The 26,232-nt window shown below is 53.7% G+C and overlaps 1 protein-coding gene across 4 annotated transcripts in view; it reads left to right on the top strand.

Moving 5' to 3' along the window:
• The first annotated feature begins 8,203 nt into the window (after positions 1-8,203).
• Positions 8,204-26,232, top strand: part of LHX6 (LIM homeobox 6) — a 37,511-nt gene continuing 19,482 nt past the window's right edge. For 2 of the 4 annotated variants that reach the window (XM_038549458.1, XM_038549459.1), the window contains exons 1-8: positions 8,209-8,342; positions 9,501-9,572; positions 10,046-10,228; positions 10,608-10,729; positions 19,548-19,768; positions 22,559-22,659; positions 22,844-22,939; positions 23,092-23,266. In XM_038549458.1, the coding sequence (XP_038405386.1) occupies positions 8,259-8,342; positions 9,501-9,572; positions 10,046-10,228; positions 10,608-10,729; positions 19,548-19,768; positions 22,559-22,659; positions 22,844-22,939; positions 23,092-23,266 (1,054 nt within the window). In that variant the 5' untranslated portion in view covers positions 8,209-8,258. Of the gene's footprint in view, positions 8,343-8,596; positions 8,648-9,500; positions 9,573-10,045; positions 10,229-10,607; positions 10,730-19,547; positions 19,769-22,558; positions 22,660-22,843; positions 22,940-23,091; positions 23,267-26,232 lie in introns of those variants that run through there. The other 2 variants (XM_038549460.1, XM_038549461.1) reach the window with 2 other exon arrangements.

Raw genomic sequence — 26,232 nt, forward strand, 5'->3', positions numbered from 1 at the left:
TGCTTCTCCCTCTGCCTGTGTCTCTGCCTCTCTCTGTGTGTCTGTCGTGAATAAATAAATAAAATCTTAAAAAAAAAAAAAAAGAATATAAGTTCCGTGTGAGCAGGAACTTCTACTTGCTGCTACATGCCCAACATGTAAAACCATGTGTTGTCTACATAATAGATGCTCAATAAATAGTTGTTGATTAAAAAAAAAAAAAGTGTGGTACTTGAGAGCTGAAGGGCTTTGAGAGGCTGACCCATATGGCCCCTCATTGCCCAGATGGAAAAACAAAACGAAACAAAACAAAAACCCGAGAGAGACAAAGAAGCTTGGCTGGGATCCCATAGTAAACAGCACCAGGTAGAACTCAGGCCTGCAAACACCTATGTTTGGTGTTACACGGATGTCCCTTTCTGTACAGCCTACAAAGCTAAGAATGGCTTGCACATTGTTAAATGTTGAGGAAAAAGAAGAATACTATTTTGTGACACACGAAAAATAAATGAATTTTTAATTTCAATGTCTGTAAAAATAAATTTTTCCTGGATCATAGCCATGTCCACTCACATACAGAGTGGCTATTTTCCCACCACAGTGATAGAATGGCGTGCAGTGAGTATTGTCAGTTCCTCATCACATCTTTTGGGATAGAGACCTGGCTATCCATACCATCTCTGCACTGAAAAAAAATCATACGGGTACGGATTCAGTGTCCTCCTGTGCACAGGAGGAGACTAAGACCCAGAGAGCTTTGGCATCAGGTATGCTCTGAGTTAGACTCATAGCTCCAGCTGTGTGAGCAGATGAGTAAGGACTCACTTCAAGTGACAAATACTACTCCGGCTACCTTATGGTAGGAATTTACTTGGCTTACGTAACCAAAAAGTCCAAGTGTTCGATACAGTCAGAAATCGATCTCTCGATTTCATCTGGGTTGGTTCATTCTCAAGCAGGCTCTCCCTAGTGGTCTCTGGAGAGAGACTTGAATCCCAGGTATAAAAAACAGATCTGTCAGAATTTATCCCGGGATGTGGGACTATATCTTCCTTCTGCATTTGGTCTTACTTGGCTAGGAGTCCTAATTACACAGAATGGCATTTTGTTTTTAATATGTCCTGTGATCTTTGTAAGCTAGAAATAGAATTTAAAATTTAGCCATAAAAAATCAAATTAAGTTTTCCTCTTCTAAAAGCAGCTCTCTCCCCATTGAGAAGCTTTCTGGTGGGCGACCTCATCAAAAGGAAAGTTATTCATTCAGGTATGTGCTGAGCATCTGCCACGTGCCAGGGGTGGCGGGTGTGAGATGGGAAGGCACAATCTCTCCCCCCCCTTTTTTTTTAACATTAATGCAAGTTTTATTCAAGAGATAATATTGAAGAACTGAGTTTTTAACGAAGGAAAGATTTACCAGTTTTCCACTCTGTAGTAAGAAGTGGAACTGGGGGGATCCCTGGGTGGCGCAGCGGTTTGGCGCCTGCCTTTGGCCCAGGGCACGATCCTGGAGACCCGGGATCGAATCCCACGTCGGGCTCCCGGTGCATGGAGCCTGCTTCTCCCTCTGCCTGTGTCTCTGCCTCTCTCTCTCTCTCTCTCTCTCTGTGTGTGTGTGTGTGTGACTATCATAAAAAAATAAAAATTATAAAAAATAAAGTGGAACTGGGGACCATTTGCAACACATAAATAAACTCTACCTTTACATTTCTGAATAAAGCTGTATTCACTTCTGAGAGAGAGCCATTTAACTTTTGCTGATAAGGCTTTGTGACCATTTTCCAGAGAAAGCAATACCTGAGCTGAGTGCTGCAGGATGTTTAAACACAAGCCAGGCAAAAGGTTTAGAAAAATGCAGGAGGGGGTGCCTGGGTGGCTCAGTCAGTTAAGCATCTGCCTTCGGCTCAAGTCATGATCCTCAAGTCATGGAATCGAGCCCCACATCTGGCTCCTCACTCATTGGAGGGCCTGCTTTTCCCTCTCCCTCAGCCTGAGCTCACCCTGCTTGTGTGCTCTCTCTCTGTTGTCTCTCTGTCTCTCTCTCTCACTGTCAAATAAATAAATAAAATCTTTAAAAAGAAAAAATAATCTTGGAGGAAGAGGAACAAAGCCTATTGAAGTGAGAGCTAATCATATGAGGAGTTAAGACACCTCTGAACCTCTGTACCCATAGGATAAGCCAGGTGTATGTGGCCTTCCACAATCTGTTCCCAAACACATTCTCCCCCTAACCAAAGCCAACTGCATGGACACCCCAAAGGTGATGCAATCTGCCAGACCTCCCATTGTCCTCGCTCAAGATGTTCCTTCTACCTGGGAAGTCCCTTCTCACCCGCACCCCACTCGTCAAACAGACATCTTCCTGCTCATCCTCACTGTCCCCAAGGCAGTTAGTTGTCTTTCTGCTTCTCAAACGTCCAATTCTGTTTTAGCTTATATCACTGTATGTCCGACAGAAATACAAATGATAAGATTTACATGTTTGTATACTTTTAAAAATTATTTAAGATTTTTTATCATTCAAAAATCACTCTCAGGGCAGCCCGGGTGGCTCAGCGGTTTGGCGCCTGCCTTCAGCCCAGGGCGTGAGGCTGGGATCGAGTCCCACGTCGGGCTCCCTGCATGGAGCCTGCTTCTCCCTCTGCCTGTGTCTCTGCCTCTCTCTCTCTCTCTCTCTCTGTGTGTGTGTGTCTCTCTCATTAATAACTAAATAAAATCTTTTAAAAAAAAATCACTCTCACTGAAAATAAGATTAGCCTCAGGGACAAGTTGCTTTCCCCTGAAAACAAAAAGCAAACAAATCAACTCTCTTCTGTATGTGGAATTAATCCTCAAGGCTATAAAAATCTCAGCTCCCATGGCTTCAGCTGCCATCCCTGCACTGATGTATCGGAGGTTCCCTTCTGCAGCTCCAGCCTGTCTTCTGAGCCAGACCTAACATCCAGTTCATTCTGGGCACCTCCACCATACTCCCCTGGCATGTTAAATCCAATCTAAGTTCCTTATTCTCCTTTGCCCAGTCACTCCCATGTTCCATGCCATGAGGAAGAACATCATAAGTAAAAAATGAGAAAACCCTGAGTTATCTTCGACATTATTTGCCACTCCCCTACTCCTCACATCCTGTCTTCTAAACGATCAATTTTACATATTAGTTATATATGATGTTGTATAGATGCATATAATACATAAAATACATGTATTATATATAACATATATAATATGGTTCTGCATAACATCGTATATATTGTATGTATAGTTATAAATATATATATGATCCTTTATAACATAATAACGGGACATACAACAATTATCTCTTCATTATATTTCTTCTTTCTTCTATCCTCCTTGTCCTTGCAACTGCCTCCTCACCTCACCCTTAGATAATTGCAATATATTCAGGACTCAGTGCAGTGAAGGATACAGCCCCTTCAGATCTGTCCTCAAGCCACTGCTTCAATCATCTTTCCAAGCCCTCAATTTGACCATGTCATCTTCATTGTCAAAAGCCTTTGAGGGACACTCACAGTTTGTATGTTAAAGGCATCTAGCCCTTTGAGGACTTCCCACTTAATAAGAGCTTTCTGTGCCCTCGTGACACTCACTGGGTGACCACATGCTTGCTGGATGCCAGGCCAGTGCCAAACTTTTACCTTGGAGATGTATCTTGGTCTTCTTTTTTTTTTTTTTTAAGGATTTTATTTATTTATTCATAGAGACACAGAGATTGAGAGAGAGAGAGGCAGAGACACAAGCTGGCTCCATACTGGGTGCTGGTTGTGAGCTCGATCCCCGGTCTCCGGGATCACGCCCTGGACTGAAGGCGGCGCTAAACCGCTGAGCCATCCATATCTTGGTTCTGGGCTCATCACAGCTCCTTTGGATTCTGTTAATGCCTCGTTTATGGTTGAGGAAAATGAGGCTCATGGAGCTCGTCACTTGCCTTAGGTCCCACAACCAGTGTGTAATAAAGTCAGGTATCAACTCAGGCTACCCAGTTCCAACCCCGGCATCCCTAGCCACCATCCCAGACTGCATCTGCAGAACCAGGATGCTGCTTGCTGTACAGTTCGGCTGGCAGACGCAAAGCTTTCCAGATGAATGCAAACTCCTCACCTGGCACTCAGCCCTCCACAGTCTAGTTCCTTTTGCCCCCTCAGCTTCATCTAATGAACCATCCACTGGGCACCCAGTCTCCATCCTGACCCAGCTCCTCTCAGGCCTAGCCTGAGTCACAGTCACTCATCCTCTAGGACTTCACTCAAAGGTCACCTCCTCCAGGATACCTTTCCTGACACGCCTGCCCTGTAAGCCTGGTGAAATGCCCCTCCTTCTGTGCCACCCACTGTGGAGCACCTGTCACGTTACACTGCAAATGCTGGCTGTCTTCTCTCCCAACAGACTGGGCTCCTCGTGGGCAGGGACCAGGATGGTTCATTCTGTGTTTGCAGCGCCTAGCCTGGCAAGGAGTAAATGCTTTATTATTGCCCTTTGTCCTGAATTCACATAGCAAATGTCAAAACTAGAAGGGGACTCTGGGTGACTGAGGTTTAGTTAATTGACCCTTCCAAGTTCACCCAGGCAGGAAGTGGCTGGGCTGAGACTGGCTTTGGGTTGATCTGACTCCAAGGCTAGTGCTCTTTCCATCACTTCCCCAGTGGTCTGATTCAGATGACACACACACATTTTACTAATGAGGACACTGAGGCCAGGGGAGGCAAACTCCTTGCCCAGGTCATGCAGTCCATACTCTTTCTGTGGTCTTTCCTCCTCTCAAACAGGAAATGCCCAGGAGGGTCACAAGGTAAGGACTGGGTCCCGAGCTGGGAAAGGGTGTACTGCCTGTGTCCCTTCCCATTGCTCATTTCCCATTTGTCAAACCTGAATGTTTAAATCTTGTATTTAGTATTTACTCTGAAATGACTTTCATCTAACTTCCCCGCCCCCCTTGCTCACCAATTTAGCTGTCAGAGTGAATAAATGTGAAGCTGGGTCTCTAGCCTCCCCTGGGCTCACATTACCTTCCTAGAATTACACCCCAGTGGGGCGGAACTGCTGCTGGGGGGGGGGGGGCACTCCCACGAATTATCCAGTTATTATTGAAGCCTCTTTTTAAACCCAAACCTTGGACCTAGACTTCAGTGGAGAAGAATGGCAAAATTCACCTTGGAGGATGAAATGATCACATCCTATTTAGTGACCAGGAGAAAGAATGAGATAAAGACTAGATCACATTGTACCCTATATGTGATGCTTATGATGTCATATATGCACGATGCCGATGACATTGTATATACAGATTCTGTATGACATTCTACATGGAAGGTATTTATACAACGCCAGAAACCGAGGTGACACTTTACAAATATTAGTTTTTAATATATGGTTCATTGCTACATTGCTGAGAGATAATGTTGGAATCTCCATTCTGCAAGCGAGGACACTGGGGCTCAGAGAAGCTAAGTGACTTGCCCACAGTCTCCTGTAGGCAGAAATTTAGTATCCTGATGGAATGCACTGAATTTGCTGATCCTGATTTTCTCAAAGTCACTCATATATGGACTCTCCTTCCTGCTAGAGTCAGGAGTTGTTAGAAGAGAGATTTCATTTTTCAAAGTAAGTTCAGTCCTGTCTCCGTGGAGGTCAGGCAAATCTTGGATTGGAATAATGGCTCAGCAGCTCCTTCAGGTAAGTTATTCGAAGCATATTTGATCATTTGGTTAATTTATGCCCTGCCATCCCCCATTTAAAAAACTGATGTGGCGTCTAGTAGAATAATACCTGGAAGATGTAGCCGGTCCATCCTGTAAGATGGGAGCCCTTTGACATAGATCATTTGCTCAATTTTCACAAGGATAAGAAGTGGACTCTGTTGTCACACCCATCTCGCAGATGAGGAAGCTGAGGCTGAAGCAGGAACCGAACACCTTGTCTGGGGTTACGAGGTAATAAAAGCCAATGCTAAGACTGGCTCCAGAGTCTCTCACTATTGAGATTAACACCTCTTATTCCAATTTTGATTTCCTGCGTACCTAATCTGAACTCAGGAGTGGAACTGAGTAGTAGGTGAGAGTTTGGTTTCTGGAGTCTGAGTGCTACAGCCTGAGATGGGGCTCCTGCACATTTGTTTCCTCAACTACAAAATACATATAATAACAGGGGGATCTGGCTGGCTCAGTCAGAAGAGCACGCAACTCTTGATCTCCGTCGTGAGTTCGAGTCCCACATTAGGCATGGAGCCCACTTTTTAAAAATAAGTATAATAACATAACCTCCTTGTAGTGCTGCTGCAAAGGTTAAAGAGAATAATAGAGTAGTTGAGTTTACTCGGTGCAAAGAGATAACTAAGGGGGAGGCAATTATTCATCTGTGGTTATGTGGATGTTTAAGGGCGCATGTGTATGTGTGTGCGCATGTGTGTATATGCACACATCTCACTAGCTTTCACACGGCAATCATGCTCTTCAAATAAAGATTAAGATTCAGAGAGAAACTTCTCACTCTAAATTTCTGGGTCCGAGAGCACTAAATCACTAGGTGGGAGTGGGAGATGGCATTGGATGGGGCTGGGGCTGATTCTGTGTATATTGGTGTCTATAAAGGAACAGTATTTGCATCTTTCAGGGAGACGGTTGTGGGTCTTTAGTATGACACCGGGGTGCAGATACCCTTGTCTGCTATTTGTGCCTGTGTGTGTGTTTGCATGATTGAGGCTGTAACTATCAAGAATCCTGTGCCTGCAGAGCTGTGTATACTGTTTCTGCCTATAAATGGTAATTTTTCTATCTGTAGGGATGTGTGGGCATATCTGTGGGTGTCTGAGTGGAGGACATGAGGTTTTACATGGGGTTGGAGCTCTGTAGGTATCTGTGCTCTCTTGAGTACACTCGTGAGTACAGGTGTAAAAACAGTTGTGTGGGGTGCACATCTGTAAATGAGGGCAATCAGGGGTTGTGATGATGGTAGGGGGTGAGGTGTTGTGATGTTTACCAGGTTGGATCTAAGTCTGAGTGTGCATATTTGTTTTTCAAAGATGATGTGTATTTACATGTGTGTCTCTAGGCTCAGTTTGTGTGTGGAGAAGGGGGCTGGAGGCTGTGAGTGTCCACTTGTGTGTGTATAATGCGGAGTCTTGGTGTGGGTAAGCCTCTGTATTTGAGTCTGAGGGGTGTGTGTGTCTGTGTGTGTGTGTGTGTTTAGGGGCTCTGTCCCCGAACCACAGGCCTGGGCTCCCCCTGCCTTCTCAACTTGTCTATCAGTAGAACCCTACAGAAGGTGAGGTGTGCGTTAGACCGGATGGCTCAGCAGATCCCAGAGGGAACCTGGATATCCCAGGCAATCCCTCCCGGGAGAATTGAGGGAGAGAACCGCCCGCCACCCCTACCAAGTAACTCCCCATCCCCCACCCAACCCAGTCCCATTCAGTCCTTAGGAGCCGGTACCCGCTCTGGTCGTGAGGGAGCAGAGGCATTTGTGCAGGTGTGTAGTGCGGCTGCCTTGTGCTCCTGCTCCTGTAGATGATGTGAACAGGTAATCCCTGGCATCGCTGTGTACACAAGCGTGCCACGAGTGGGACCGCGTAAACAGAGTGTAGCCTGTGACTTCACGTGGGCTCCATCTCGGCCCAAGGTGTGACCGTGGGTTCCTCTTGTACCTGCGAGTGGGGCTGCGCCCTAGGGCTGTGGGTGCCCCCGAGGGAGGCGCGTCCGGGAGCTGAGCTGAGTGGAGGCAGGGGTGTTGGTGCCTTTGCGCGTCCGCTCGGAGTGTCTGTCAGCAGCTCCCAGGTTGCGTGTGTCTGTGTGTCTGTGTGTGTGTCTCTGGGTCGCTGCCTCGCTGTGTGTGTCTCGCTCTGCCTTGGCGGGGCGGGGATTGGTCACGCATGACTCATCTTGAACCGAGCGAGCGGGGCTCCAGTGGCAGGGGCGCCGCGGCAGCTGGAGGGGGAGGAGGACCAGGAGGAGGGAGAGGAGGAGGAGGAGGAGGAGGAGGAGGAGGAGGAGGAGGAGGACTACCGGGAGGGGGAGGGGGAGGGGAGGAGGGGGCGGGGGCCTCTCCAAGTTTGTCGGGACCTTCTTGCGAGGCAGCGGCGGCAGCAGCCAGGCAGGCCGGGGCTGCTGCGCGCGGGCCGGGGCGGGGGCGGGGGCCGGGGCGGGGGCCGGGGCCGGGGCCGGGGCGGGGGCCGGGGGCCTGGGCTCTGCTGGGGCTCCTGCTTCAGGCTCTGCTCCCGCAGTGGCCGTGGCCCGGCTCCGCGCGGCTCTCCGCCGCCGCTTCCCGGCCCATGCATGTACTGGAAGCATGAGACCGCCGCCCCGGCGCTGCCCGAGGGCTGCCGGCTGCCGGCCGAGGGCGGCCCCGCCACCGACCAGGTGAGCGAGCGAGCGGCCCGGGCCGCAGCGGGGCAGGGGCCGGGCGGCCGCGGGGAGGAGGGGTCCGGGGTGCGCCCGCGAGGGTGTGCAAGTGAGTGTGTGAGCTCGCGCGGCTGCGGAGGGGGGTCGCGGAAAGCGGGAACACATTATGCAAATGCTGGAGGAATTTCTCAAAAAGCGATTTAGCAAAGACACAGGCGAATCAAGAGGAGGCGAGGCGGGTATTGTCCGTCTGAATAGGCGCTGATAGCGCGATGCGCCGGGGGTTGTGCTGGCGCAACGCTGAGAATCCCGACGCGGGGCCGGTCCCGGGCGCGCCGAGGGGCTGGCGGGTGCTTCTCCCTCTCCCTGGACGCCTCTTTTCTCTCTTCGGTCCCATCTCCCCCCGGGTCTCGCCCCCCGCTCTGCTCGGGGTTTCCCTCCCGCTGGCCCTCGAGGGGCGCCTGAATCCGCGTCAACCTCTCCGCATCAATCTGGCGGCGCTGGGCTGCCGAGCTGATGCTCCCCGCACCCGCACCCCGGGTTTTATTTTCCCCGAACGCCCCCCTCGTCTCCTTTTTCTTTTCTTTCCTTTCTTCCTTTCTCTCTCCCTTTTCTCCTTTTTGCATTTTGCGTCTAGAGGAGGAGAAGGGAGCGAGGAAGGAGAAGGGGGGGGGGGTGGGTGGAGGGAGGAAAAATTCGATTTTTAATTACTACCATTAAAAAATCAAATTTGCAATTCTTTGGGCGGCCTGATGGATCTCACTGATTGACAGTTGGAATTGACACTCTGGCTACCTCTTATCTTGGGCATTCACGACAATTTCTAATTGCAGGTAGTTTGTGTGTGTGCGCGTGTGTTTTTTTTTTTTTTTTTTTTTCTTTTTCCCCCCCTCAGAGGCTTGGATTGCAAGGGAACTAAGCGATTACTTCAAGAGCCACGGGTTAAGTGCAGGGAGAGGGGGAGAGAGAGGGGAAAAAAAAAAATCCAATCCAAATTCAAATTGCTTCATTAGAGAGACACCGCTTTTGTGGGGAAGGGCTTTAAATGCCCACTACAAAGTTAAGACTCATTGTTCCGCGCCGGTTTATATAACAGGCGCGGGGAGGCGCTGGGCTCAGGCTGCGCGGAGCCAGTTCTGCAGCCGCCGCCGCCTGAGTTCCCTCCCCCTCCCCCAGGTGATGGCCCAGCCGGGGTCCGGCTGCAAAGCGACCACCCGCTGCCTTGAAGGGACCGCGCCGCCCGCCATGGTGAGTTTGCCGGGTCCTGCCTCCGCCCCCCGTCCCCCGGCTGCCCGGCCCCGGGACCTCGGCCGGCTTTCCCGCCCCGAACCGCTGCCCATGCGCCGGGGGCGACTGCGGGAAGGCGCCGCCCCTCTCTGAGCCTCCGTTTTCCCGCCCGGAAACGTAGACTTTAACTGTCCCCAGCACCCAGGACGCGCAGGTTCAAACTTTGGGCCGTCCCTTCCCCTCCGACAGGCCCTTCCATCCCCATCCCCATCCCCATCCCCATCCCCATCCCCATCCCCATCCCCATCCCCATCCCCATCCCCATCCCCATCCCCATCCTGTAGCCCAGCAGCCCAGGGCGCGGCGCCTCGGGAGGATTTCGTTGCCGACTGATGCGCGGGGGCCCCAGGTCTGGCTCGGAGGCGGCAGCGGCGCTGCGCACCTGGCTGGGCGCGCATCTCAGCGTGCGGTGCTCCCTGTGTCCCCGGCTGCAGGCTCAGTCGGACGCCGAGGCCCTGGCGGGCGCTCTGGACAAGGACGAGGGTCGGGCCTCCCCCTGCACGCCCAGCACGCCATCCGTCTGCTCGCCGCCTTCCGCCGCTTCCTCCGTGCCGTCCGCCGGCAAGAACATCTGCTCCAGTTGTGGCCTCGAGATCCTGGACCGGTACCTGCTCAAGGTGAGGCGCGCGCGGGAGGTTGCCGCGTTGGCGGCGTGTGGGTCGCAGCCCTGAGCACCTCAAAGGCGGCGCCAGGTCCACCAAATTCCTAATCCTGGCTCAGCCGCTGCCTGACTGTGCAGTTTTGGGCAAATCTTAGAGCCTCTCTGTATCCCCCCCACCACCACCCCCCACCCCGGCCGCCGGGTTTCCATCTGGAAAACGGGAAAAGTTTAATTCTAACTTCCTAAGCTCCCCTGCTACAGAAGAAAAGTAGGGAAGTCACACGCACGCACCTTTAGACCTCCAGCTACTGCGGCAGCAAAGGGGCCGGGAGGCTGGGGCCCGGCCGGGAGAGAGGCCGGCTCTGAGCCGTCTTCTACCTCTGCCCCCTCCCCAGGTCAACAACCTCATCTGGCACGTGCGGTGCCTCGAGTGCTCCGTGTGTCGCACGTCGCTGAGGCAGCAGAACAGCTGCTACATCAAGAATAAGGAAATCTTCTGCAAGATGGACTACTTCAGGTAGGCTGCGGCCGCCGGGCCAGCAGTGTGGTGGCAGGCAGGCCGCCCGGCGCCGAGGATGCCTGCGATGCGCCAGGTCCCTGGCGATGGAGCCCGCCCGGGCGCACTCCCTGCGCGGCCCTCGGCTCGGCCTGCCCGGAACGAGGAGCTCCAGGCCGCGCGCTGGGGCCGGCACAGGTCGGGGGCCCCCGGGGCCCACCCTCCGGTTCCTGCGGCGCACTCGGTTCTGGTCGCGGCTCTGGCTCCGTCTCTGGTCTTGCAGTGTCTGGCTCCAGTTCCGACATCAAGCGCCTCGGTCGAGCCCTGACGTCCTAGATTCTGGCCCCAACCCGCTCAGATCCCAGCCGCAGTCTGCACCACCAGTGCACTCCAGCTCTGGGTTCCAACCCTACTCCGACTCCAGCAGTGCCGGCGTCTCTACCGGCCGGCCCTGACCTGGGCTCCAGCCTCCTGCACCGGCTCTGCCCTTGGCTCCTCCCTGGGTCCGGTCTGGTGAAGCCCCAAGCGTTAGCCTCGCAGCGATCAGATCCTGTCCCATAGCCAAGCACCTCGCCCTAAGCTCCAACCTCTCAGGCTCCGCCGCAACTCAGACCCCCGCGCCGTTCGCCGTTCGAGTGTCGCATTTCCAGTCTGGGGTCCTGCCCGGGTCCCAGGCGCCTGTTTCAGCCTCCATTCCGTCATCGTCTCCGTCCAGAGCTTCAGCCTCTTCGGGGTCCACGCTCTGACTCCGAGCTGCTGCGACAGGAAGGGGAGAGGGAGGGAGTTGGGCCCAGCAACCACGGCCCGGAGTAGGATTACCCTGGGCTGGGCTCTCCGCCCTGCAGAGCCTCTTCCTTGCACTTCTCCACAGCTGCCAGGCTCCCCCTCCGCAGCATCGCTGCCTCTCTGCCTCCTGCACCGGCTCCTAAACAGGGCTCCGGCCTGACCTTGTGTGTCCTGGAGTCGAGGTCAGGGGCACAGCAGGCCACAGGCCTGACACTGGTGGGAAGGGTGAACCTGACCTGAGGCCACGCCACCAGGCATACGGAGTCCAGAGAGTGGAGTGGGACCGGTTTCTGGAAGGGATGCTTGTTCCCAAGGGCTTTGTCAGGAAGTGGAGTAAGCTATTCCCCTATAACAGCCCCAAAACCCTCAGACATGCTTCTCACCCTTGCCTCTGCAGGGATCATGTCTTCAGCCTTTCTAGAAAGACCCCTGGCCCAGAAAGCTCCTGAGAGTCAAGGAAAGTGGTGGAAGGTAATGCCTGCCGCCTTGCCCCTGGCTTTGAGTCTCCTGGCCCTTGAAAAGAGAGGATCTTGAGTCTAGGGTGAAGCTTGCAGTGTTTGGGGCTGGAGTACTCTGGGGAAACCATAAGGAGCCTGGTTTCAGAAGTGGATTCTTCTTTTGTGTATGGATGTGAAAGACTGTGCACCTGGGATGTGAATGGAGAGATGGGGGTCTACCAGGTGGCCTGGGACTCAGCATGTAAGGAGTGTCTGTGTGTCTTGTGTTGTCTGGATCTGTGCAGTGGCACTACAGGAATGTGTCACTGAACAAGCTCAGGGGTATGAGGACAGCGTGTGTACTCCTTTATAACAAGTATTTGTCTTAGTTTATGTGTGTCAAGAGTGTGTATATCTCTGTGTGAATGTTGCGACTTTGTGTGTGTGTGCAAGGTAGTCGGAACAAGATTACATCTGGACAGGAGCCCAGAGGTGACAGGGTGGAAATTCTGAAATCCCATAATTCCTACTCCACTTCTTCTCTGAGGGGTCATTGAGGAGCCAAGGGTATGATCTGGATGTGGATTTGTGGATGTGGACCGCTACATGCGTGCGTCAGAGGGGGTTATCATTGTGTAGTGGGTATGTCTTTCTCCAGTGTTCCCTCTGACTATTGGCTGGCCAGGGCAGGAAGTAGAGGTTAAAGCCCCTGTCTTGCCACCTCCCTGTTCTATGCCTGCCTCCATTTGATTAAAAACAAAATAAAACAAAACAAACCAATAAGAAAAAAACTAAAACCAAGCCAACTGCTGTTTTAGGGGCTCATCACTAGCCAGGAACAGGGCTCCAGCCTGAGGAAACTGGCAGGATAATATCTCAACCTCTTTCTGCAGAGTAGGGCAGGGGGTAGACCCCTCTCCTGGCCCTCCTGGTGACGGTGGAGCTGGCAGCTTCCTCGCTGCTTCTCCAGCCTCACCTCATGCCCAGGTTGTACCGAGCCTCCTTGGATGCTGTGCTTTACTAGACTTTCAAGGATTCGTCAAAATTTAGATCCTGATCCCATTGTTCAGAGCCTCCACTGGCTCTGGAGTCCCGTTCGCCCCCCACCCCACCCTTCCCGCTGCCGTGGGGTGGAGGATGGGAAGTATAGCTATTGTGGGGATAGGCAGTAATTGGGCTCTATCTGGCCAACAATGAATCACTGTGTGACCTTGGGCAGGTGACTACATCTCTCTGCCCTCTATCTCCTACTTCCAGGGTTGTCTGTCTGAGATGCCAAGGAGACCAGTATAGGGAGGAGGGCTCAGTAGTCTCCCTAAATGGCAGGTGCTATGGATGCCTCTATTATCTCCACTGTCGCCCTTGGCAGAGTGGATGCTGGGCACAGTAAATCCCCTGATGGCATTTCCTCTGGCAGTTTGAGGAGCAGGGTTTGCCTGGAGGGATGGGCCAGGCCATTTCTGGTCAGCAGGTTCTGAGAGTTAGTCCTTTTCCAGTGACAAAAGCCCCAAAAGCAAAACTAAAACAGATTTTGGGTTAGGAAAATGGACAGGATAAAAGCTCATATTCCCTGGGATGAGGGAAGACTTGTGGCTTTCCTAATCATTTCTACCCCAGCCAGGTCTCCCTGCAGGCATAACCCATCCCTGGCAGTCCCACCTGTAACAAAAATAATAAAGTCCACAAAAAGGGAAAGAAAAAGCTTCAGAGTGTCAGGCGGGGATTATTGTCTGCTCTCAGCAGCAGCCCAGGCTCTAGGTCGCTGCCGCAAAGGAGCTTTTCCTGGGGAAAGCATGAATGGTGGCATGGGAGGCAGAGCCCTCCCTCAAGATCTGGGGCTCAGAGAGAGGCCATGCACTGAGTTTCTTAGTCCTCTGTTTCCTGAAGACCAAGGTCAAGGATCTGGTGGGATGTAGACTGGAGCATTTTGCCCCAGGAGAGGCCAAAATCTCCCAATAGGGTAGGGAGAGGGAGGAAGGAGCCAAACCTCATGGAGGGGACGCCAGGGGGCTTTCATGGTCCTCTGGTCTTATCCGTCAGGGAAGGGTTTCTCTTCTGTTCCATCCCTTATCTTGCCCCTCCTTGACACCATCCTGTAGATCCCCCATAGTCTCCCTTGGCAGAGCCTGGTGTTGCTGGCTCCAGAAGTTAGAAGTTAGGAAGGTCCCCCAAACTCAGCAAGGCGGGAGGCTGCAGAGCATAGGAGCCTTGGCAAGACTGCTGGGCCTCGCTCCTTCAGTCTCTCCCAAAGAGGGATCCCACCAGCCCTGGTGGTTTCAATCAGATTCCAGGTAACCCTTACTCCCTGAGTCCTAGCAGGCCGCCAGGGAAAATATGATACTGCTTTTAATTACTTTTAATTACTTTGCTTTTTGGGTTAAGACCACTTTTCTTTCTGTTTTCTTCCAAGAAGTGAAGAAAAGTCCTGCGGGGCGGGGGGGGGGGGGGGGGGGGCGGGTGATGGAGTTCCTTTTTTGGCCCACTCATATCCCTAGTGCCCTCAGCAACCACAACCTTAGACAGCTTCCTCCCACCCACTGACCTGCAGCAGCTGCCCCCCAAACAGGGCACAAACTGATCTGCAGTGCCTCCTCTTTCGGTGCCCCCAGCATCATGCCCATTGTATGATTGGGGAGACTGATGTCATGAGGGAGAGGAAAGAGGAGCCCCCGGGGTCACTCAGTGACAGAGTGTAAGAGGGGCTGGGCAGGGGTGAGGATACTGCTCACCGGAATGTGTAGAGCTCTTCTTAAGCTCTATACATGATAGGAGGGGACCTGACGTCTTGAAAGGTGAGGTCTTACAGCTACTAAGTGGCAGGTCCTGGGTGAGGCTCCTGGCTGCCTGACTCCACCATCCCTGAGTCTAAACATTCAGTACTGTTTTATAGGTGAGATATGTCAGCAGCTGCTCTCTACAAGGTGAGGTCCATGGAATGGCAAAGACTTCTCTCTCCCTGCCCTGAGATTCCTTGCCCAGTTTCATTGGCTTCGCACAAGGAGAAGCCACTCTGTGCTCTGGTGTGTGACCTGGCTGGGTCCTAGGATCACTAGGACAGGAGGGTCCTCCTCGGGGGCTGTGACTAGATCAACTTTGCCAGGATCAGGTTGCCTTGGGCCCTGGCCCTCTTGCCTCTGGCGCACGGGAATGGGGAGTAAAGGGTTAACTCCTGCTCCTGGCGTTTGTACGGGTGGGGTTCAGAGAGTGTCCTGGGCTGGGCTGAAGGGCAGCAGGCCCAAGTTCCTGGTCCCGAGCTTGGCCCCTGTGACTTAGGGCAAGCCCTCAGCTTTCTCTGGCCTTCCTCCTAGAACCCAAGCTCCCAACCACTGGGTCTAGCGGGAGAACCCCACCCCCTCCCCCAGAGCGAGGGTCCCCTGGGAGGCTCAGAGCTGGGAAGCCAGAGGCCCCCCACTGCGGCAGAGGTGGGGGAGGGGGTCCAGCGGCTGCCAGCTGTTGGGGGACAGATGCTGGGGGAGCGGAGAGAGGAGTTCTGGGGAGGGGCCTCCGACTGGGATCTCCAAGGAGCTCCAAGGAGCGGGGCATTTTAACCTCATAATTGCTGGTTCTGTTTTTTCTGGATTCTTCTCCTAAGAGTTTGCCCAGAAAGAAAGGAACAGAGGGGATAGGAGGGGCTCCACCACCAATCCACCTTGTTGGCTTCTTAGAATTTCTCTAACGCAGTCAAGTGAGTGTCTTGGATGCAAAATATGTGAATCTGAGTTTGAGTTTCTGCACTGGCTCTCCAGCTTCCTAACTAACATTGGCCTTTGCATTTGTAGCTTCGATTTAGCTTCTGGTATGGTAATGAGGGGGAACGGAGAGGTAGTGAAACTCCAAAAGGCTCTTTCGTTGAGGTTCATTCATCCAACAAATAATGAACACCAACTCGGTATCCAGAGGAAGTAGGCCAGGAGCGTGAGCTCGACGTGGTGGGGCACGCACAGCTCCTCCGCACAACCACTAGTACCCAGATGTCTCTATTCCCTGCTGGGGAAGAGAGGGCAAGGAGGTGCATGGTGGCCACCCCAATCCTTTCAGCTGCTGCCAGGATGCGTGGCATGTGCCCGATACCTCTCCGAGCCCGAAGCCTGTCGGTTTTTTGCGCCTTTACCCCCCGGTGCACACCAGGACCCAGGGGGGGACGCGCACAAGGCTGGGGGTGGAAGGGCAGTAGCCGCGCCCCTAATCCCTTTGGCGCTCCCTCCGCAGCTCCCGAACACCCCATTCTTGAAGTTTCGTTGTCTCGCGCCTATTTCGCTGCTTCCGGAATCCTGCGGCTCGGGCCTCGAAGCCCGCCTGGGAAGGAGTCTATCGGTTTGTCAGAGAGCCTCGATCGTAAGCCTCCTCATGCTCCCTTGTTTGTGTCACTGACCCCTGCCCTGGGTGGGGGACACATGTCTGAAGCGGCCAGCAAACCTATCCAAACCCGCATAATGACCCCGTCACCCTCATCCCAGGACCCATCACAAAGGTGATTTCGTTGACTGGGCCGAACTGCGGGGAGCGCGGGGAGATCCTGGGTCTGGGAACAGCTCTTGTCATTTGGGGTGACACGTGGAGGGAGAGCAAGTTGGTGAGAGATCCCTCGCGGGGTCCGCTTGGCAGCAAGGCGCGCACCATGCACCGTGTAGGCGCAGAAGGCGCCGGGCGTCCCCGACTGGTGCAGCGGGAAGGTCGGGGGCCTGAGGGTGTCTTGGACTCATCTCCGGTAAAAGACGAGGAATCTGGCACAGCTAAGCTGAGGATCGGGGCTCAGGGGTGGTGTGCTCTGGCGGGAACTCGGGGCGCTGGCGCCCAGAGCACAGGTTGGAGACGCAGCCGCTGAGGCCGGGACCTTCCCTTCTTCCCGGCTCTCCCCTCTCCCTGGGAGCACTCCTCGCCGTCCCGAGTCTGCTGGGCCCCAGGCCCCATGCGTGGGACTTTGCAAGGACCCGTGGCTGGGAGCAGGGACACCACGGGGCCAGATGGGCCGGTTACCAGCGGATGCACCTGGGAGCCAGCTCTTACCCACTCTCGTCCTGCTGCTTCCGCAGCTTCTGGGCTCCTTTTGCACCTCAGAACGGACCTCGACCCCCCAAGCCCCACGCTCTTTGTGGTCTTGGGCAAGTCGCTTGTCCACCGCGAACCTCCCATTCCACGGGTGCAGAATGGGTGCCGGAGTCTCCATCTCTCGGGGTTGCGCGGAGCCGAGGGTGTGCAGTGAAGACGTTGCGCCCCGGGGCCGGCGAGCTCCCTGCTCCGCGCTGGCGGCCGCTCCCTCCCCCGGGCCTGGCGGTGCCCCCGGGCCGCGGCACTCCGGGGCTGCCCTCGGGGGAGCGGGGAGACTGGGCTGGGCGAGCCCTTTGCTGAGCGATTGGGAAAGAGACCTCGGGCTTCGCCAGGCTGTCCCCTAGGGAAGCCGCGTCCCGAGGTCCCGGGCCGCCTGGGTGCAGGGGCGGTGGACCCAGCAGAGGCGCGCAGCCCCCCCCCCCCAAAGCGCGCCGCCAGCGACAGGCCCCCCTTGCGCTCCTGGTCAGGGACAGAGGCGTCGGCTTCGCCGGGAGCCGGGCGGCCGGGCCTCCGCGCTCCGCACTCGGCTCAACCCAAGACGGTTTGTTCACTTGACAGTCGCCTGCCTTTGCCAAAGCAGGGGAGGCTGTAAGCAGGGGCGTTTGCTAGGCTGATCTTTGCACACACTCACGGGCATCTCCCAGTGCGCCTCCGGGTGGAAGCGCCGGCCGGGGGGGGGGCTGCGGAGGCCCAGCTCGGTCCTCTCCCAGGAACCAATGGAACACAGCGGGTGGGAGGCAGAGCCGAGGCATCTGACGGCCTGACGGTCACTGCCAGCCTGGTGCAGGGACTGGGGGACTCTGCAGGGAGGGGTGTGTGTGTGTGTGTGTGTGTGTGTGTGTGTGTGTGGAGCACACAGTCTGTGCAAAGGCCTGGGCTGGGAATGTGCTTCAGAGGGGGGCATAGAGATCTGGCACTGACCTTAGGTATTAGCTGCCTGGGACTCCGGCTTGGGAGTGGGATGGGGAAAGTTAGGGAGGAGAGGAGTCTAAGAGATTGTGGTTTGCTGGGTATTGTGAACGCCAAGGATCTTGGACCAGATCCTGAGGGTAGAGTGGAGTCAGCAAAGGATTTTAAGCTGGGCAGGACCAGATTCACCATGAATGCTGGAAACTGCGGGGGCCACTCTGTGGAGGAATGGTTGTTGGCTGGGGTGGCACTGGACACAGGGAGAGCGGGGCATATACTGGCCTAGGAGAACAGCAAGTGGCACTAGACAGGGGAGGATTCCCAAAGATACTTAGGGAAAAGAACCAAATGCCAGATGACTGGTTAGATGTGGGGTGGAGAGGAAGGAGTGCATGATTTAGGTTTCTAAGCTTGAGGGGCTGGATGAGTGGTGGCATCATTCCCTGAAATAGAGTGTGCACAGACTGAGGGTTGGGACAGGGTCATGGGATGAGTCATCTACTTAAAGAACAAAATTTCCCTGGTGCTCAGAGGTCAGGCTTTGCGTTGACTTCTGCGACAGGGTTAACCAGACTCAGCTGCTTCCTGGAGGGGTTCCCAATGTGCTAGTGGAGGCAGCCACACCCAAATAGCCACACTACAAGTGGGGAGAGAGATGGGGAAAAGGCCCAACAAGGAAGGCTTATGGGGGAGGGGACATTTCATCCGGGTCTTTTGTTTGTCTTTGTAGCATTTACTGCTAGAATGTCCTGGGGCTCTGGAGTTGAGAGTCTGGGACTGCCTGGTACTTAATAGCTTGAAAAGTACTAAGCAGTAGTCCCTGCTGTTGTCACCAAGCTCAGCTCATGGCAGGGAAAGTGAGAACTCTGAGGGGTTAAACAATTTGCTCAAGGGCACAGAGCCAGCAAATGCATATCCGTCTATGCTTCCAAGAAACTCTGAGCATGTCTACAGCCGGGGTACAGTTTGTTCATCTTGTTTTATTTTTTTTTTAAGATTTTATTTATTTATTCATGGAAGAGAGAGAGAGAGAGAGAGAGAGGCAGAGACACAGGCAGAGGGAGAAGCAGGCTCCATGCAGGAAGCCTGACGTGGGATTTGATACCGGGTCTCCAGGATCAGGCCCTGGGCTGGAGGCAGTGCTAAACCACTGAGCCACCCGGGCTGCCCCTCATCTTGGGTTTCTATCCTTGCAAGCTATGTGACCTTGTGCAGGTTACTTTAACTCTCTGGTCCCCATTTTCCTCATCTGCAAAATGAAGATTAATTGAGATAATCAGAATAAAACACTTAGAGTCTTTCTGGGCATGTGGTAAGTACTCAAAAACTTGCATGTTATTGTATTATTATATTTTCCCAGCACTTAAGATATATTTTCATGAACAGATTCATTACATACAAACATAAGGGATCATTGTAGAAAATTTGGAAAACTCAGAAAAGCGCCAAGAAGAAAATAAAAACCACCCACCAGCTCAGCTTCAGATGAGCTGGTGCCTGCAGAGGTGTGGAGTATGGGGTGGATCCAGGCAAAGAGAACTGTATGGGTGCGCAAAGGCCAGGAGGCAGGGTGCTGGCGGGCCACTGGGATTTGGTGGGGGGAAGGGGTAGCCTGTCTGAGCCTTGCCACCCCCCTTTCCTGTCCCGGTGTCCCACAGCCGATTTGGGACCAAGTGTGCACGGTGCGGTCGACAGATCTATGCCAGCGATTGGGTGCGGCGGGCACGCGGCAATGCCTATCATCTGGCCTGCTTCGCCTGCTTTTCATGCAAGCGCCAGCTGTCCACGGGCGAGGAGTTTGGCCTGGTGGAGGAGAAGGTGCTGTGCCGCATCCACTACGACACCATGATCGAGAACCTCAAGAGAGCTGCTGAGAACGGTACCCAACCCGCCCCACCCAGCACCCTGCCACACCTCTGTGCCCAGCCCTCTCCCACCCCACCCCAGCACCGCAGGCACTGACCGCACTCCTCTAGGAGCAGGCACCCCCTTTATCACTTGGAGCCTGGGTAGGTGTGGGGCTGTGCATGGAGCATGCACTTTGGGCTCCATTCTTTGCTTGGAAGCAGGAAGTCAGTCTGCCTCTCCAACTGTTTCCTCATCTGTAAATTGGAGTTCATGATAAGACACCTTCTCAAAGATAGATGAGCTGATGTGTTGTAAAGCCAGGAGGCGCTCAACGAACCCTAGAGATGATTCTCATAATGGGGGCAGCTGGCTCCACTTTGGCTAGCTCTGGTTGGCCCGAGGACTGATCCCCCTTGGCTGCCTGGAATTGGCCGTAGGCCAGTCCTGGAGAGATAATTCGACTCTGTTCTCCCAACTCAAATGCCAGCAGCTCCAAGCTAGAGGCTTGGGGGTGGGGGTTTCATCCTGGACTGTAAGGAAAAAGGCCTTTGAGTCTGGAGATATGAGCTCCAGTTTTGCTTCTGGTATGCTGTGCTGACATATGGGGTTTCCTTTCTTCTCTGGGCCTGTTTCCCCATCTGTGCAAGATAGATGGTCAACTAGAAAGATCCCTAAATCTCTTCTGGCTCCAATACCTTGTCTCCCCAAGACACACAGACCAGCAGACAGGGTTCATATTTTGCAGGGACTGGGAAGGCTGAGTCACAGTTGGGTTGGTGGCTAGAAAGGGGTAGGAGTGGAGGTTGGATGAGGGCAGAGTCAAGGATCCTTTCCATAATATTCCTGTCTGGGTCTTTGGAAGCGGCTAACTTCTCTGTAATGTGCATTATTTTGTGTCATCCTTACAAAAACCCCGAGAAGTAGCTGGTGTGTCCCCATTTTACAGATGAGGAAACAGGCAGAGGTTATCTGCAGTATGTGATTTGCCAAAGGTTACATACTGGCAGGACAGCTTGACTCCAAAGCCCAGGCTTTTAACCACCATACAATACCACCCCATTCCCAAGCTCCAGGGACCCTCAATCAGACCTCATTAAACAAGGGAGGCTGCTGAGATGTGGCTGCCCCTCTAAGTTTCATTTTCCCATTGAAAAAGATGGCACATCAATCCTTGTCCTGCCTGCTCACCTTTGGGACATTAATAACACAAAGTATTTGTCCCATCTTCAGGGCCTCTCCGGAGGTATATGGACCACCCTGCCCCAATTTCTAGCCTGGGAACTAGTCAGGAATTCCCTGAGAGTTTCAGCCCAAGGCCAGCACTTTTCCCTGCCAGGATCAGGACTAAGTAGCCTAGGTGGGAAGCAAGTAAGGCTGGTGGTGTAGGAAGTTACCTGCAGTGGTGAGCAAGTCAGTAGTGGCACTGGGATGGAATCCCAGAAGTCAGGGCTCCCCTATACCATGGCTCATCAGTGACCCTAGGCTCCTTCCATATCTAGACCAATCAGGACCACCCCTAGCTACAGCCTTGCCAGTTACAACTCTTGCTCTCACATCTAGGCCAACCCCAGACTCCTATCTCGCGGGGGAGCTTGAAGGCCTGGGACCTCAGAACTCCTTTACTGAGCAGCCCTCAGTTTGGATTACTGTTTTACATTTATCTATTTATTTGTTATTTTAAAAATTTTAAAATTCAAGTCCCTTGCCTAACATGGGACTTCAACTCAAGACCCCAAGATTAAGAGATTAAGATGCTCTACCAACTGAGCCAGCCAGGCTCCCCTACTGTTTTACCTCTAAACTGAAACACACACCCATCCATCATAGAAATCTTAGAAAAGATAGTTAAGCAAAAAGAAGAAAATAAAGATCACTCTAAATGTCACTACCTCTCATATTTTGGTGTCTATCTCCCCAGATTTTTTTTCTCTGTATATATGGTGGCATATTTGTTCGGTTCGCCCCCAACGTAGTCGTTTTTCCCAAATTAAAAACAAATACAACTAATTGTGAACAGTGGTGGAATTACTGGTCATTTTTATTTTCTTCTTTGTGCTTATCTGTATTTTCTGAGTTTTTGATAAGGAGCATGTATGACCTAGAAAAAAAAAAATGAGTCGTTCAAAATAAAGCGGGATTGTGCTTAGTGTGATTATAAAAGTAATATAAGCGGAAAGAGAAAGGCTAACATACACTCCGGTTAACAGAATTAAATTTAGGGAAATAAAGTGACGTGATCGTGGCAAAAACCTCAAAAGTAGGCTTTTGCAACAGTCATGCAATATCCCAAAAAACTGAAGATAGGGTCTCCCTGATTGCACTCCTCAGAGGTAACCACTGCTAACACCTTGGGGTACATCGTTTCAGCCTTTTTGCTTCCATACATTTTTACAAAGTCAGGATCACAGCTCCGCCACCTGCTAGCCTGCTAGCACCTTACCTCCACCAGCCTTTGGTTTTTCCAATTTAGCTGAGAGGGGCTCCAGTTTGGCGCCAGACAGCTGTAAGCCGCGAGGCGCGAGCGTGGCCCTGGGCAGAGGTTTTTCTTTGAGCCTCAGTTTCTTTGCTGTGCTGTAAAGTAGGGCTGCGAGACAGCCGCAGGGGACACACCGCCGAGCAGGGTCTGGTACTGAGCAAACGCCCAGCCCGGAGAGGACGGCCCCTTTTCTCAAGGAGCTCAGGGACTAGGAGCCTGGGATCCCCGCTCCGAGCCGATTCCGCTCCGGACCCTGCCAGGGACCAGCTGCCCCCACCCCCGTCCTTTCCAGGATGCCACTAGAAGAGATGGGGACGCGTGGTCAGCCACTTCTGTCACCCCCAGGGAACGGCCTCACGCTGGAGGGGGCGGTGCCCTCGGAGCAGGACAGTCAGCCCAAACCGGCCAAGCGCGCGCGCACGTCCTTCACCGCGGAGCAGCTGCAGGTACCGGGGCGCGCGGGGCGCGCGGGGCGCGCGGGGCGGGGCGGGGCGGGCCCTGCAGGGAGGCGGGGCCGCGAGGGGAGGCCGAGGCCCGCGGGGGGCGGGGCCCTGGGCCGGGCCTGTGATTGGGCCGGGTCCGCGGGGCCTCGGCGGGTTCCGGCCTCCCTGCCCCCTTGGCTCCCCGCAGGTGATGCAGGCGCAGTTCGCGCAGGACAACAACCCGGACGCACAGACGCTGCAGAAGCTCGCAGACATGACGGGCCTCAGCCGGAGGGTCATCCAGGTGGGGCCGGGGGCTGGGGCCGGGGCCGGGGGCCGGGGCCGGGGGCTCGGGGCCCGGCGTGGGGCGCACGGGCCGCCCCGACGCGGGAGGCGACGAGGCGGTCCCGCCTGGGACCCTGCGCAAGGCTGAGGCTGCTGAGGCTGTCGTTGCAGGTGTGGTTCCAAAACTGCCGGGCGCGTCATAAAAAGCACACACCGCAGCATCCTGTGCCGCCCTCCGGGGCGCCGCCGTCCCGCCTCCCTTCCGCCCTGCCCGAGGACATCCACTACTCCCCGTTCAGCAGCCCCGAGCGGGCGCGCATGGTCACCCTGCACGGCTACATCGAGAGTGAGTGACCGGCCGCGACCCCTGGGCTGCCCGGCCCGCGCGGGGAGGGGGCCGGGGGCGCGCGGGGCCGCGCGGGGGGCGCAGGCGTGGGGAGGCCGGAGCCTTGGCGCCAAGACGTGGAGTCCGAGGTGCCGCGCACCTAGAAGTTCGGGGACAGGGGCCGGGCTCCCATCCCTCTCTCTGCCCCAGGGAGTCGGGGCCCTTCATAGAGAAAAGGCCATTCATCGGGCCATTCAAGAGACACTTTGCAAGTACGCCCTGTGCGCCCGGGCTCAGGGGCCAGGGGAGGAGCAGGATGCGCAAAATCTTTGCCTGGGTGGAACCTACGTTCTAGTGGAGAGGCAACACAGCACGGCAACCAGACGGACGAGAGCATGGTTTATTTGTTTGTTTGTAAAGATTTTCTTTATTTATTCGTGAGGGACACACACAGAGAGAGAGAGAAGCAGAGACACAGGCAGAGGGAGAAGCAGGCTCCCTGCAGGGAGCCCGATGTGGGGCTCCATCCCCAGGCCCCAGGATCTCGCCCTGGGCTGAAGGCAGGTGCTCAACCGCTGAGCCACCAGGGCATCCCGAGAGCATGGTTTAATGGTGATGATTGCTATCAGAAAGGAACTGGATGCGAGCTTGTGGAGATGCTGCCTCTCAGCAAGCTGGGACGGGAAGGATGGTTAAGAATTAGTGAGATTCATGGATTGGGGAGGTAGCAGTGCGGGGCAGCAGAGGAGCTGCATGCAGGCAGGCCATAGCTCCGGAAGCATTGTGGCATGGGTGCGTTTAGGGTTGTCGAAGAAGGCGGTGTGGCAGGAGTATGCAGAGCTGGGAGGCGGCTGTGGGCAAATTACCTGCCCTCCTTGAATCTCAGTATCCTCATCTGTAAACTGGGACATTAATAATGCCTGCTTCGGGGGGTTAAAAATCCATTCTTGTGTTCAGTAAATACTCTTGAGTGCCTTCTGTGCTGAGCACTGGAATACAGTGGAGAGCACAGTAGACCAAAGTCTGTGTGCTCCTGAGGCTCACATTCCACGGTGGGACATGGGTGGAGAGATCATCAACTAACAAAGGAAGGAGGAATGGCATGTCAGTGGGGACTGGGTGCCGTGGGGATGCTGGAGTGGGTCATGATACAGTGACCTTTGAGCAGAGCAGAAATCTGGTGGAGACAGGGAGGTGGCCTTGTGGATTTCTGGGTGAATAAACATTCAGTGAATCTGCTATTGAGCAGGTGCTTATTGTGGATTTTCATCCCATTTGAGTGTGTTTGCTTCCCCAAAGCTGGGCATGACCAGAAAAATAGAAGTGGCCGCAACATACCCACAAACACAAATCCTCCCTTTTCTGGCTCCAAGTAAAAGGGAAAGAGAAAGGGGAATGGGTCAGAGAGAGCCCTGCTGCTTACTGGGCCCCTGCCATGTGCCAGACACTAAACTAAGCATGTTTGTAAACATCAGAAACCACTCTCTCATTGTACAGATGAGGAAACCAAGGGCAGTAAGTTAACGGGAGCCAGTATTCTTTAATGGTTGATTGTGGGCTTTGAGGTGAGACTGTCAGGCTTCTAATCCCATCCCTGTCACTTACTAGCTGGGTGACATCAGGCAAGCTTCTTTGCTTCCCGGAATACCAATTTCCTCATCTGTGAAAATGAGGACGATAAGAATACTTATCTCAGAGCAGTGTGTTAGCAGCAGATGAGATCACTGACTTCAGGTCTCCAGCATTGAGTAGATGCTGGAGAAGTATTAGCTGCTCTTGTAATGGTGGTGGTGGTTCTAGCTGGCACAGCTGGGAGTGCAGAATCCTGCCTGCTGCACCAGGCAGCCAGTTGGAAACCCTGTCTCTTTGCATGGTTTCATTTCTGAACCATCTGCTCTGTAGGAGGGACTTTTCTTCCTTTCTTTTCTAAACAATGACTTATGTTGAGGCTGCACAGAGCCCACTGAACATCTAGATCATCTGTTAGAGGGGCCAAGGACCAGGAGCTCTCTAGGTACCAGGAGTCTGGGCCACCAGCTGTGGAGCTGGTAATGCATCTAGGTGACCCCTTTGGGAGTGAGGCCATGGCCTCCAGAGTCATGCCAAGACTCTCCCTACATACTTTGTTGATGAAGCCTGGGTGTGTCTTAGATGCCTAGAGAGGGGGCTGAGGTGCCCTTTCCTCTTGCCCTTGAGGTGGAACCCAGTGTGGGGCAGGAAGTGTCAAGGGTCTTTGGACCTGTTGCCTCTTGCTGCATGACTGAATAACACCTCAGCAGTTTGCTTTGCAGTTAACTAACGTCACAGGATTCTGAGTTTCCTGGGGCCTTGGGGCTTGGAAACTGATAGAAAGCTGTGGAACCAGACCCCAGAAAGATGCACGTATGCACATAGTTTTCAGTGTAATCCCAAGATGTTCATGGACTCCTAGAATACCCCGGGTTAAGCATCCCTAATTTAATACAACTGCCTTATTCTACAGACGAGGGAACTATGGCTCAGAAAGGTGCAGTGACTTGTCCTAAGTTACATATTAATTGTAGGTCTCTCTATAGGCTGTTTCCCCTGTGACCATGTGACCAAAGAGAAAGAAGTGTAGGAACAAGAGAAGCCATGGACTTTTCCACCGTAGTGGTAAAGCCCTGAAACAGGACATTTGAGTCAGATATAAGGATGGACTTCCCAGACAGTTTTAGATGTTGGAATAAGGTACAGTGATTCATGCAACCAATATTCAGAGTGCCTGCTAGGTGTCATACCTCACTCTAGGTACTGGAAATCCATCAAGATCTAGAGTCTGGAAAAAAGACAATTCCTGCCCTTGTTAGAGCTTGTATTCTAGTTGGCAAAGATAATGCCAAGTCAACAATAAAAATATACAGTAAGTCAGATGATGGTAAGCACTAAGGAGGAAAAAATAAAGCTGGGAAGGAGGATAGGGAGGGGAAAGGTGAGTGTTGGGCTGCAGTCATGAATAGTATGGTCAA

Source organism: Canis lupus, chromosome 9 (assembly GCF_011100685.1).
Source record: "Canis lupus familiaris isolate Mischka breed German Shepherd chromosome 9, alternate assembly UU_Cfam_GSD_1.0, whole genome shotgun sequence".
Lineage (NCBI taxonomy): Eukaryota > Metazoa > Chordata > Mammalia > Carnivora > Canidae > Canis > Canis lupus.